The following is a 13,896-nucleotide window of genomic DNA, read 5'->3' as shown; positions in this document are numbered from 1 at the left end:
GAGAGAGAGATGGAAACATCAGTGATGAGAGAGTCATTGATCGGCTGCCTCCTGCACGCCCCTGACTGGGGGTGGAGCCTGCAACCCGGGCATGTGCCCTGACTGGGAATCGAACTGTGATCTCCTGGATCCTAGGCCAACACTCAACCGCTGAGCCACTCCTGGAGAGGCCCTGGGCCTTCTTTAGAACTTCTTTCACATTCACCTCTTGGTGATGCCTTGCTTTTTCCATTTTTTCTGTATCTTTGTCTTTAAAAGAATTGCCCGTGGATCTTGGTACACTTCACTAATTGAGCTTTTCCAGTTGACATGGTTGTCATGGCCCTTTGACATATAACCTCAACTAACCACTTTCATGTCTGCACCTTGCCCAGGAGCAGGCGGATGCTCTTCTCTCATTTGACAAAGGAAAAGGCAGATAGAGAGAGGCTAAGTACTGTGTATGAGTGAGGGCTCATTTAATGGGCATCAACTAGTTCCTGCTGAGTTGTAGAACTTATATTAATACCACAGCATTATTAAGAGTTTCACTTTCCTAAGAACAGGGCGTTCTCATAACTTGACATTCTGGCTAAATTATAGATTGGGTCATTTTCCCTAGTTAAGTTCTATTTTTCCAACGTGTTTGTTCTTCTGTTCTTGAGTTGGGTGGTGGCTACTCCAAAAGCAGTTGTTCTTTTTACATCCCGGGTTCCCTGGAAGGGAACAAAGCCCTTGAAACGTTATGGAGAATTTATTATTTATTATTTATTATGTTATGTATCTAGGTTTTTGAACCAATATTATATCACCTTTAAGTGAAAGGAATAAAGTAAGTGTAAATTAGATGGAAAGAAGCTAAAAAGCATAATTAGGATTATAATGTTTGCCAGTCACCCATTGAGAACAAGGGAAAAACAACACATATCTCCATCTACTTATATAGAGGAAGATGTTAACCGATCAAAGAGAGAGGTGGGGGGTTGGTTGGAAATCTCTGTGCATGTTGCAAACCTGTGATCTTTGTCCCATGTGGTCTGGTCCAAGCCGTCAGGTGGTAAAATACTCCTTGGGAGGAGGAGGGGAAAGGGAGAGGGGTGGGGAGGCCACTGGTGCAGAGACCTGGTCACTATTCCAAAAAGATAGTTTCTTCCAGATAATGTACAAAAATAGAATGGATGTTGGGGGAGAGAGAACAGTCAGAAAGCAACAGTGCTGTAAAATGCTTTATCTAGAAAATGTTAGTCTTCCCTGACAAGTCCTGAAACAACTTCGGAAAAAAAGACTTTAAACAAACTCCTTTGCAGTTCGCAGGATCTTTCCCACTTTGCAACAAGAACATTAACGCGAACATTAACGCTTTCGAGATTCTCTAACTCCTGGGGCTCTGCTTCCCTCGCATCCCAGGGAGGAGGGTGGCTGAGGACTGGGCCAGGGCTCCAGGCCTGACCCTCTCCCTCCAGCCCATGCCCCTCCTCACCCTTCTTTCCCCCTCCCCCAAGCCCTCTCCTCTCCTAAAGCAGGTCTTCGGCGCTGCTGTCTCCAAAGCCCTAGGATGGACGGAACTTCAGCCATAAGCAGCTGCCTCCTACAGTCCTTCACTTTATTCCATTTTTCCTTTCCCATATATCTCTAAAAGAAAGCACCATAGGAAGCAACAAACACTGTGTCATCACTCCACGTTCTTTGCTCCTGTGAGTTACATGGAGGAAAGAGATGTGTTCCAGTGTCTTTGGACTTAGCCCCCTGTACATAGTAAAAGCTACACTGAGCGAAAGGCAATAATCAATACTATATGTGAAATAATAGTAACAGAAAGTGTGCAGGCTTATTTTAAGCTTCACAGAAAAAATCATTTTAAAGACACCAATTTCCAGGAAAATTATTCTTGCAACCACTCCAAAGGTTTTTGTTGTTGTTGTTGTTGTTTTTTCATCAAAAGAAGAAATGGAAAAAAGTGCAAATGTCGAATCAAACAAAGCCCTTAGCATTAAACATATTCTGGAGCTTGTGAAACTACATTTGCATTTTTAAATGAATCCAAATGCCCCTTTAAAAAAGTGACCCACTTTTTCCAATTTTTTTTTCTATGATGACAACCAGTAATAAATATTCTTCCTTTATTTTTTATTTTTTAATTTTTTGCTACAGTCTCATGTTTGGAAAAATTATTATTTGAAAAAGAATTTCCTATTTTAAAAATTATAGTTTAAAGAGGGGGGTTTGTATTACTTGTAGGTAGGCAGCAGGCAGGTATAATAAAATTAATTCTTGTATTAAATTTTTTTCATGGAAGGAAGAGAGACAAGAAGAAATATAAGAAGCAGGAGAACTTTTTAAAAACTTTATGGTAAAGATTTTTATTTTTTTTCCTCTTGCAAATGGCTGAGTCCAAAAAGGAGATCTGCAAAATGTGGAAATAATTTTAATTCATTTAATATTTGTTAATACAAATAAAATCCAAACCTCTAATAGCAACATTATGGACTGTTAAAATCATTTGAGCTTATGTACTAAGAGGAGTTTTTCACGGTTCCTCTGGCTTTTCCTTTTAGTGGCCCATGTTCATCCTTAGCACTTAATCACACTGTGAAAACTATAGACATTCTATATTCTACTGGCACATTATAGAGATATTGGAAATACTAACTGCATATGTCACCTACATCATCATTGGCCACCTAGTCCCACTGAAACTGTAAATCTAATAACCAAACTGTCTTATTAAAATTTCCTTCCCCTCTTAGCCATTTCCAGTCCTTTGCCGCAGCTCCTAATTCCTCTCATATTTGGAGATCTTTCCTGCTATCCTTTAAAACTTCCATCCAGCATCTTTCATTCCAAGATTATTTTTGAATCATTTAGTACCTGGTATTACCATAGCCTGTCTTCTGCTTCCTTGTAGGCAGCCAAGATTTCCTCACGTCCATGATTATCCATCCCCCCACCCCTACCCCATTGCTTTTCTCCTGGCGGCTTTTAATCCCATGTCAGTCTATTGACTCTTGAATGCGAAGTCCACCTGACCTTTACCTTGGAACACAGAAAGTACTAGAATTACATTCAACACCCAATGGGAACTCAGTAAACACATATGCACATGAAATGAGAGAAATCAAATAATAGAAACTTTCTGGTTTCAGACCTCTAATATGAAAATGAATTTTAAATGAATCATTTCCTTGCTACTTTACTAAGGTGTCTTTTTAAATTTCAACAAGACACGAAGAAGACCTTTTATTACACAGGAGTTGAGAAGGAGCTAAGAACCTTGGCTGGTTATTTGCCATTATATATGAGGTGGGAAAGAAACTTCTTCTGGAGATAGAATTGACATATAACATTGTATAAGTTTAAAGTGAGCAACATGTTGGTGTGATACATATATGCACTGTAAATGATTACTACTTCATCATATAGCATAACTGCCATTTCATTTCTGTGGTGAGAACATTTAAGATCCACTCCCTTAGCAGCTCTCAAGTATATAATGCAGTATTGTTAACTATATTTAAGTTCCTACGTATAAGATACCCAGAGCTTTTTCCTCCTATAACTGGAACTTCGACCAACATCTCCCTACTTCCCTTTCCACCTATCCTCAGACCTTGGTAATCACCATTGCACCATTGCTAAAAGACTTTTTAAAAAACAGACAAGAAATGCACAATCAGAATTAAATGGACTCATGAAAAGGGGCGGACTGCGGTGAACTTAAAACCACCGTCAGCCTCCTGAATGTCCCAAACACGCAATTAGCTTAAAAAACATAAAGGTAGGCATAGTTATGTGGCACCTGCCCTCCAGAATGACTTTCTTTTAGCATCCCATCCAAACACATGGAAGGGAGGCTAGTCTAGAATGACTACAAAAACTAGGTTAATGAAATGACTTGACTGCACCCCACTCAACTCCAAGTGGTCATCCTTTTAAACCCCTGCATCAGAATCCCTTTGGTTCCACATGTCCTAAATGACATAGAATTAAAAATAAATAAAAAAAATATGAAGAAGCAGCCACTGGCCCTCATATCTTTGTAGTCTTTCTCTGATGTATGACATATTACAATTACATTCCCATTCTAATCTATAGCTTCAGATGTGTGTGTGGTGGTGGTGGGGGGTGTTTATGTGTGTTTGTGTGTATGTTTGTGTGTTTGTGTGCATGTGTGTGTGTCAGTGAAAACACTAGAAAGAATATTTAATTTCAGGATAAAGAGTTGAAAATATGATAAAGGACAACTGCCCAAATATTGAACTGATAAGCCAAGGGGCAGTATTGACTAGGAACTTTTTATATATATAAACTCTTTGTTTTTGTAGATTCTGGAGGTCAGAACTTCTGTTTCTTTGAGGTGCATCCATATGACAGTTTGATGTGGAATCGTTGGAGACCATCTTGGAAAGTGGAGGTCAGAGAGCAGAATGAAACCAGGGCTTAGTTCTTAACACAATATGGTATAAGACAGTGCAGTGAAAGGAACGGTGCTCCCCAAAGGTGGTAAACATGCCAGCGCTGGTTTATAAGGCACATGGTCGAAAGTTTTTTATTTCCAGTGGCTTAATGAACACACAATTAAGTTCATTTGAACATGTATTAGACTATGATTTCTGTACATTATTTAACCATATAAATATGTATATTATTTCACTCTACAAACCATGATATCATGTATATTATTGCTTAGAATAGTAGCGATGATACGTTTCTTTAAATTTATTCAAGTAAAGGAAGTAAGTCTGCTGGATGGAAAAATATTCAGTAAAAATGTGTGGGTGGCACACAAATATGACAAAAGTTGTGAAAGAGGCTTATGAATGACGGAGGTTTGAGAAATACTAGTTAAAGAACTGGCTAGTTTACACTTGCTATCTGTTATTGTCTTGCGGATGAAAGTGTCAAGGAAGTGGAGCTGCGTACCTTATATGTTTTCAAAGGGCCTGAGACGAGACGGATCCTCCTGCCCATCATTGACCCCGGCTCCCCTGCTAAATCAACCGTCCTGTTGTGGCCCGTGGGGAGAAGCTGTGTTTGTTCACGACTCGGGGAAGTGTATAATGAACCTGGAGGGATGTTTGCAGTGCACGGTCTTGCACAACAGCACTATGCAAAGTAGGAACACGAAGCAGTCGACACCGTAGACTGAGCCAGGTCCGGCGGCAAGGAGAGCTTCCCGGGCCTGCACTCGGCTAGTTCCCCATTCGCTGTGCTGTCATCAAGAGACCTAACGGCTCTTCTTATTGCTGAGCTAAATGCAACATCTAGCACCAGATTTATTGGCCTGGCAAAGTTGCAAATTTTATTACGCAGAAGTTGAGAAAGAGCAAAGCTGAAGAGTGCTAAAAACAGTACACTTTGCTACTGTGTAGTATCTGTACTTGGGGCCCAGAGTGTTTTATTTATAGATAGCTATTAATACATACCAAGAGATACAGAAAGAAACATAAAAATACCTTTATCAAATAGTTTCTAGAATCCAAGTGTAACAACAAAAGGAGAACAGCAATAGCAAACTGTTCTACTGGGGGAAAGCCATCTTCCTTACAAGACGTCTTCCCTCCCTTCCCTTTCCTCTCCGAGGAAGACTATGGCTACAAAGAGCCTGTCCCGTGCTAAATCTTGGGGGGGTGGGGGGTGCAGGGAGGTGGGATCTCCACATTTATTCCTTTGTCCAGCTCTTTTAACCCCCTCCTCTCCTACCTCTCTCTCCAGCCATGCTTCGAGTGAAGGAGAGGTGGGAACACCTAAGCTTGTAAAACTGGTTCTTTGGGGTTCTTTCTCTCTCCCTCTCTTGCTTCCTGGGAAACTTACTTGCTGGGCCGCTGCCTGGCAGTGCCATAGCTGCCTTCTCTGGGCTTGGAAGGGGCTTCCCCTTCTTTCTGCAGAAAGAAAAGGGGCTGCCATGAGAGGTGGGGATGGGGGAGATGGACAGAGAAGGCAGACACCACCACTCCCCGTGACACACAAAGAGAGGGAAATGGAAACACACACGCATACAGGCCTGCGCACATGTTGGAAACAGGATTCAAAGAGATGGGCCCAGATCGTACTTGAAACGATGGGACCCTCCCAGGTCTGAAACTCTGTTCATTTACTTTAGCAGAGCCCAGAAGGCCCAGGGTGAGGGGTGTGGGGGCAGAGCACCGCCACCCACTTTTGTTTTTATAATTAAAATACATTCACAGGGATTTCACAGGGTAACACAGATAGGAGACAAGAGGAGGGAGGGCTGTGGGAAGGCGTGTGGGTAGTTTCATTTTGCTTCATTTCCCCACCTGATTGTTGGGTGCAGCTGGCACCTGCAAGGGCAGACTTACCAAGGTGGGGGTGGGCTGGCTATGGAGAGACGGGCTTCCCTGCTGGAGGGTGGCCCAGGCTGGACCCAGGGAGACTGGGGAGGGTGAGGGCGGTCATTTCCTGGGAAAAGCTTAAGACAGGCTGGTTCTGGCTGTGACCAGTGTTTTGTCCAAGTTGCCAGGAAGTTAAAGAAAAGGTGTGGGGGGACCCCTGCCAAGACACATTTCCCATGTCACCTTTCTCTTCATGGGGCAAGCGTAGATCCTGTGAATGTGACATCAGCTCTCTTCTACTGTCCCTGTGTTCTGCTGGGGGAAGGAGGTCGAGCCACACTGGCCAGAGCTGAGGGGGACAGAGCTGGCTTCTTGCTTGGTACCACCCAGTCCTAGGGGCCATGTGCCCTCCCCAGGCCCCAGGGGTAAACAGGGAGAAAGCAGAGGCCCTGGGGGAGTGGGTGGAAGCCTCTCCTGGTGTAGATGTGGGAGGAGGGTTCCTGCCTCTCCCCCATCTCCAGCTCTGGTTGCGGTGGCTCTTTTAGGGGACAGATCTTACTATGGAACTGACACTGCTACTGTTACTATCTCCCCAGCTGTGGTGGCTTCCAGGGAGATCCAGGGGACCAGAGTGTGCTCAGGTCCACCGCTTTGGTGTTGGGATAAAAATCTGTCCTTTTGATCTTCGAGGTGAAGACAGGCAGAGAAGGGGGGAGAAACAGTTCCTGGGTTCCTCTTGAGTGTGGGAAATGGGCCCACATTTGAATCCTCCCCCTCGCCCCTCTCCACGGTGGAGGACACTGGAGTGACACAAGGCAAATAAACGGAGCAGCATCTATCTGACAGGGTCCCTAAGTGCTGGGTGCATACCCATCCTTTCCTGTGCACAGAAGATGCTCTGAATTCATCCCAGCGGCCTCAGCAAAGCAAGGTGGGAAATTTGGTGGGGCACGGAAATTCCGGGGGCCTCAGTTTCGTCCCTTGAAAAAACGAGGCTACCTGACAATTCCAACATCTAACATTTACGCTTCGATTTACACGTTACGTTTTGATTTATGCACCTCTTCTGTAGCTGCCCTGTGGATGCCTCCGGGGGGCATTTCAAGGTTAAACAAGGCAGGAAATGCCTTGGAAAAATGTAAACATGTTATTAAACCTGAAGCATTATCTGATCCCCTTATTCAGCACCCCCTTTCCTCCTCCCGGCGCCACCCTCCTTGCACACTGACCAAGCCCTGTGCAAGAACACTGGCCTGTCCTAAATGAAGAAGGCAAAGGAAAAGTCCCAGAAAAGGTGTCCCTATGCAGGGAGCAAAAGACATGCTTTGAGAGGCACCCCCTTCCTTATGTGGGGCCCATCCCTTGCCCTGCCTTCAGCTGCCACCTCAGGGGGCCTTTCCTTATGTGATCTGGATGCCAGGGCTTTTATTATTATTATTTTTGTCTACCTAACGCATCAGCCCCTGTAGCTCTTCGTCTCCCCCTGGCGTTCCTCTCCTGCTATTTCTTAAAATCGGTGCTCCTGAGCCGGGGGCGCTGGGGCAGGAGAAGAAAGGTGGGCGCAGAGAAAAGCTTGTGGGGGCTTCTCCTCGGTGACACTGAAAGGCTCTCATTCACACACACCCTTCCTTTCCTCGCCCTGATCTTTTTCACCGCGGACGCAAAGAACTTCGGTCAAAAGGACTTAGGGGAGGGACTCGAAGGAAGAAAAAAACTTCTTTATCTCCCAAATAATTTGACCCCGAATAAGTGGCGGGGAGCGACGAGGGAGAGCGCCCCCTCGTTTGATCAACGCTAAGAGATCGGAGGGACGTATAAAGGAACACGGAGCGAACCACGATTTAAAAAAAAACCTCGGCGCACACAATGCAATCTCTTTAAACGTGGCTCATAGTTCTCATACCAATGGCATGACTTTGCCGGAGTCCCCCTTGCGATTCTTGAACTCCGGGGCTGGCCGCGCGCAAAGGGGAAGCGGGCTCCGGCGCAGCGCGCGCAGGTTTACCAAAGGTCTCCAAGGGGCATTTTTTTTTTCTTTTTTTTTTTTTTTCTTCTTAGCCCTGCCCCTGAATTGTCAGACGGCGGGCGTCTGCCTCTGAAGTCAGCAGTGATTTCCTTTACAGCCCGGCCTTATCTCCGGCTGCACGTTGCCTGTTGGTGACTAATAACACAATAACATTGTCTGGGGCTGGAATAAAGTCGGAGCTGTTTACCCCCACTCTATAGGGGTTCAATATAAAAAGCCGGCGGAGAGCTGTCCGAGCCAGACGCGCTTCTGCCTCTGCACCGGGGCGAGCGAGCGAGCGAGCGAGCGAGCGCGCGCCGCGAGGGTCCTGGTCCCCGCGCCGTCCCCTGAGCCCCGCTGCGCGCCCCGCGCCGCGCCCGCCGCCTCTCGCGCCCGCGGCGTCTGCTCCCCGCTCCCCAGCGCTCGGAGAGCCCAACAGCCCGGAGCGCTTCAAGGCGACCGAAGCCGCTTCTCTGAGTTTTTCCTTCGGGTTTAGCTCGCAGGGAATCCTGCCTCCCGTTTTCAGAATGGATTACTTCCCCGTGATCTTCTCCCTGCTGTTTGTGGCTTTCCAAGGAGCTCCAGAAACAGGTAGGCGCGGTGGTTTGTAAATCTCTTGAGCGTTACATGTTTTCTTACCCACCTTCGTGCTTGCCTTGCTTCTGTTTTTCCCCTTTTTTATTTCTGCAGCTCAGATATCCAGTCTCTGGGAATCATTACTCAAAGCTTCTGAAGTTTTCTACTGGGGAGGAGAAAAAAAAATCCCACTATTGAATGCAATTGCTACTCTAGCATTAAAATAACATTGTTATTATTGCATAGAGTATTTCCTTGACTTTTAACGTAAAGAAACATAAAGACGTGATATAATTTAGCCAAATGTCTATTTGCAATGTATGTGTTCGTACAGGTAATAGGATGCGCAGGAACGAATATGTTATTCAAATACCGTTTTATTAGTGTGTTAATGTGTAAAATATTTAAACAGTTCAGTTTGAAGCCAAGGAATTTTATTCAAGACATTCAAGCAATATTTGAGCGGTAAAGTCACCTGCAGAACAGTCTGTTGAATACCCCCACAGGCGGTTTCAGGGCGAAGCAGATGTTTTCTTTAAAATTTGTCATTATTGACTTTAGGTTTCCTTTGGCAGATTTTTGGCACCCAAAACAGTGTGAGCTCTATTTTCAGTTGTATTCACCTGTCCTGGGAGGGGAGCTGGGATAAATCTTGGCTGCTTAAGGATTTAGAGAGGACGAGTACATCTGCCCAGTGCCCCCTTCTAGGGTCAGTGCACTTTTTTTGTCTTTTCGTGACCCTGAGTAAAGAGAAAGGATGTCAAGGGATTGAAAATTCTGGAATGTGTCTGATCATGTGAAATGTACAAAATTGGGCAGATAAGCTGCGTGGCTAACTGGTCGGGAAGAGCCAGCGCTGCAGCGGGAGGGGGAGGCGGCGATCCCACACATGCCAGGCTGCTCTGCGGTTCTGAAGTCAACATCCCCCAAACCTCGACTAGGTCCCCGGAGCTGCTGCTCAGCGTCACCTTAGGTCAGTGGTTCCTGTGGAGTCGATGGCCTGGATTGAATATGAAGAGCTGATTTCTCTTCTTTGCCTCCAATCATCTCCCCAAAGCTCTTGATCTCCTCCTAGTTTCAAGGGCTGTATATCACCTGGGCCACTCCCTGCCCTACACACATGTGAAGTGGTGGATAGTCCCCTAAACCAAAGGGGAAGTGGCCCCAAGCCTAGGAAGAGGCAGTGTAGTTTATTTAGTTCTAGCCCTCTGGCCATCAGTCAGTTTTAAGCCACCGTAGGTTGTGCTGTCTGTCCTACTAAGTTCCATGCAGCAGCCCAGATTCTAACAGGCAGCTTTTCCACGCGTGTCCGGGGAGGTTGCTTGGGAGGGGCTGGTAGGCCCCTTTCTAGGGGGTGGTTTCCTCCGCACCGCGCAGTCTCCCCGAGGTTGATAAGGCGTGGGGTAAAGGTGAGGTCGCCTTGCGGAGGGAAGAAATAAGGAGCCCTTTTCCTCTGTGCTTCTTGCTGAGGGCAGGCTGCAGGCTTCCTCTGCTCTGCTCTGCTCCTCTGCTCTGCTGGACCTGGCGTCAGTCCTGGGATGCAACGCGCCCCTGGCCTCCAAGGGGACACTCCCACTGACCTGCTGTCTCTCTCCCCAGCCGTCCTGGGCACCGAGCTCAGCACCTACGAGGACAGCAGAGGAGAGGAGGCCTTTCCCAGTGCACCCCGCCGTCCCAAGCGCTGCTCCTGCTCTACCCTGCTGGATAAAGAGTGTGTCTACTTCTGCCACCTCGATGTCATCTGGATCAACACTCCCGGGTGAGTCTCTAGAGGGCATTGTAACCCTAGTCATTCCGTAGCTCTGGTTTCACCAGAGATGGGAGCCCAGTTACTCACTTGACTTACTTTCCTGGGAAGGTCCTGCTTTGGATTCTGACAGCATGGAAATGCCCCCTTGGGTGGGGACAGTGATCCCCCCGCCCCTACCCTGTTCCTGAAAAGAACAAGACAGCTTGGTTCTTAGCAACAGAGGGGAGGGTCTTCTGAGACCTGTGGCTCAGGCTATTCATGACAGGACAGAGCTGATGGCAAACAGAAGGCTGTTCCACATTTCTGAGAAGAAACTTTAAGTATGGGGCCTTGGGGAATGTTCTCTTGGTGGGATCTGCCTGGGTTTAGGGACTAAGTTGCCAAGGTCAGGTGGCTTTTCATGGGAGGGTAGAAACTTAAGAGGCAGAAGAGATCATAAAGATTCATAATCCAGTCCCTTCATTTCACGTGTAGAAAAACTGAGAGCTGAAGCATTGAAGTCAGTTGTGCAGGGATGAGTTTGTGGCAGTGCTGGACTTAGGTCCCGGTGTCCTGACTCCTCTGTACTTTGCCATTAGAAAAGCCCATTTCAAGACAGTAATAGAAACACGGTCCTGTCCTTAGATTTCTCTTCTGCCTCCAGAGTGAAGAAGGCACTGCCCCGCTTTCCCCTTGACAACCAGTTCACCCATCAGAAGCAGTCGTGCCTGCAGGGTCCCAGCGCAGTGAGGGGTGACCCAAATCCAAACAAAATCAGATCAAATTAAATAAAAACCTCCACAAGCCCAATACTTAGTAAGGTGGGCGATTCTTCAGAGGGGAGGACTGTATTTCTTAATCGAGACTCAAAACAAACACATTAGAAATTGCTGGAGATCGTTCTGGCCAGGAGTCCTCCTATAGTCACATCACCAAATTGCAGACGTGCCAGCCTGGGTGTGGCGTGTCTCCTCCTACCCCCTCAGGGGGCACTTCTAGCAATATCGTAGGACCTGAATTGAAAATGAGTTTTCCAAATCTTGTGAGTCATGGTTTCATATGGTTTTGAAGTCCCTCCTCCTACCCCATATCTGTTAACTAGATAGAATGTTAGAAAAGGAACTACAAAATGAAACAGATACTAAAGCAAAGGTGTCATAATTTTGGACAAAAAACAATGCTGCTTGTGACGAGAAGAAATTGAACTTTATTAGGAGTTGAAATGGAATTTAATTGAATTAGAAAAACTGGTCTCTCCTGCTTGGGGATACGCACTCAGGGCCGCTGTCAGACAGGGGATCCTGAGATGCCACACTTCACTCTCTAAGTCCCACTACCAGACGGCACGTGGTGAGCTCCGTGTGTCCCAGTGGAAGGAGTTTTACTCCATAGAATGCAGCATTTTGAAGACTATGAGTAACGCTAATGTCTTTTGTTTCTCTCTTTCGATAATAGGAAACTTGTTCCATATGGACTTGGAAAACCTCCTAGGGCCAAGCGATCCTTAGAGGACTTATTTCTTACAAAAGCAACAGTCCAGGGGAACAGATGCCAGTGTGCTAACCAAAAAGACAAGATGTGCTGGAATTTTTGCCAAGTACGGAGACAACCCAGGTGAATAGAAATACCTTTGCTTTCAAACAGTTTTATGTGTCCTGACCTCCTTCCCACTGTAATGCTGCAAATAAGAGGCACAAACTTCCAGTAGTAAAATTAGTAAAGCGCGGGAGGTCATGTACAGGACAGAAAAAAATGCCCATAACAGCGTAAGAACTTCGCACTGTGACAGATGGGTACTAGACTTACTGTGGCGATCACACCTCAACGTCTACGAATGTCAAATCGCTATGTTATACACCCAAAACTAATACAATACTGAATGCCAACTATACTTTAATAAATATTTTTAAGAAAGAGAGATTAACAGAGACATTGAGAACAACTGAAGGTACCGTTGCTGAAATGCTTTTTCCTTGTGTGTATTTCAACAGGAGCCAAGACACTATGGAGGAAGACTGGAACGATCAAAAGAAAGAAAAAGCCTTTTCAGGGCTTGGGAAGAAGCGTATTCATCAGCAGCTGGTGGGAGGAAGGAAAATGAAGAGGTAAGGGGTCCTGTGAACAGCTAGCTCTCACCACTGACGCCAGGCCTGCTCCCCCTGCCGTTCCTACCTGGGGGGGGGGGGGGGAAGAAAGGGTTAGGAGGATCTTCAGAGTCTATAGACTGCCAAAGGCAGAGGAATCCCTCTCAAATATTTTTCTGAAGGCTTCGAAAGCAGGCTGCTGCCCACATTGGTGATCTTTAGCACACACCCCTCAGTCTAAAGGTTGGTTTTTCCAAACAAAGTATATCTTGAGACACCTTTGTCATTTGGTCATACCCAGTCTTTGTCTCTCTGAGTCAATATATTTACCGCTTTCCCTGAGAACCTAAAAATCATTACAGGGAGACATTTTTGTGTTTTGTGTTGCTGTTGTTGTTATTTAAATTGAGGTGTCATGTATGATCAAGTTCTTCAAAACAGCAGCAGTTATTCAAATGGCCAAAGGGAAAATAAAGTCATTAGGTAGGGTTGGTGAGAGTTGGAACATGCTGTTTTTCGGGTTTATTTATTTATTTATTTTTAACAAGGGAACGCATTTGATGGAGAGCCAACGCCACTCCAAAAAGCTCGATTGTTTTCTCGTTAGTCGGGAGCCGGGGCAGAGAGGGGCCTGGATTAAGTAACACCATAGGCTGGCTCTGAGCAGCTCCACAGGACCTCAGCGTTGTGGATGCACAACCTGGAGGGAGGAAACCTGCGTTCAGATGTGCCTCGTGTTCTCCATTTCCCTGTCATGGTCTGGGGAAACTTTTCCTGGAAACCCAGTGGCAGGAAGTTCCCTGGCCCAGGTGTTCTGTGCAGGGGCCTGGCCCTCGGGAACTCCCTGTGAGTTGTTTACTACTGAGGCCTGGGACACCCTCTGCTGCTGGTGACTCCATACTCACCAATGCAGTTTCCATAGCTATGACCTCAGGCCACTCATGCTCCCCAGACCCCAAGATTACATAAACCACAGTTTCTGAAGTGACTTGGAAATTCTTTTTTTATCAGTTTCTATTATAGAAAGTATTAAATCAGTGTTGCAGCTCATTCTTCTTTCTTTCATCTGCCACACAAACAAACAAACACAATAGCAACAACAAAAATATTAAGCCTGCAAAAAAAAAAAGTTTGTTTTAATTGTCATAGAACATTTGCTTTTGACCTACATGTACACATTTTTAAAGAATTCTTTTTCCTACTAAGGGTGGTGGTGGGTGGGATGGGGCTACA

The 13,896-nt window shown here is 45.9% G+C and overlaps 1 protein-coding gene across 1 annotated transcript; it reads left to right on the top strand.

The window, feature by feature from the left end:
* The first annotated feature begins 8,737 nt into the window (after positions 1 to 8,737).
* Positions 8,738 to 12,688, top strand: EDN1 (endothelin 1). The gene is made up of 4 exons (XM_087820025.1): positions 8,738 to 8,865; positions 10,450 to 10,609; positions 12,035 to 12,193; positions 12,571 to 12,688. Exons 1-4 carry the CDS (start codon positions 8,802 to 8,804, stop codon positions 12,686 to 12,688), a joined length of 501 nt encoding a protein of 166 aa, XP_087676151.1. The 5' UTR covers positions 8,738 to 8,801.
* Positions 12,689 to 13,896: the final 1,208 nt, after the last annotated feature.

The sequence above is a fragment of the Miniopterus natalensis genome, chromosome 9, assembly GCF_054644295.1.
Source record: "Miniopterus natalensis isolate mMinNat1 chromosome 9, mMinNat1.hap1, whole genome shotgun sequence".
Taxonomy (NCBI): Eukaryota; Metazoa; Chordata; class Mammalia; order Chiroptera; family Miniopteridae; genus Miniopterus; species Miniopterus natalensis.
Note: the sequence above shows the minus strand (reverse complement) of the source record. Positions and strands in the feature narration are given on the sequence as shown.

What these genes read in the sequence shown, in the direction of transcription:
- EDN1 (XM_087820025.1), top strand. Translation starts at nt 8,802, where the DNA reads ATGGATTACTTCCCCGTGATCTTCTCCCTGCTGTTTGTGGCTTTCCAA. An exon ending in CCAAGGAGCTCCAGAAACAG is followed by an intron (nt 8,866 to 10,449) that starts GTAGGCGCGGTG and finishes CTCTCTCCCCAG; the next exon opens with CCGTCCTGGGCACCGAGCTC. An exon ending in CAAGTACGGAGACAACCCAG is followed by an intron (nt 12,194 to 12,570) that starts GTGAATAGAAAT and finishes GTATTTCAACAG; the next exon opens with GAGCCAAGACACTATGGAGG.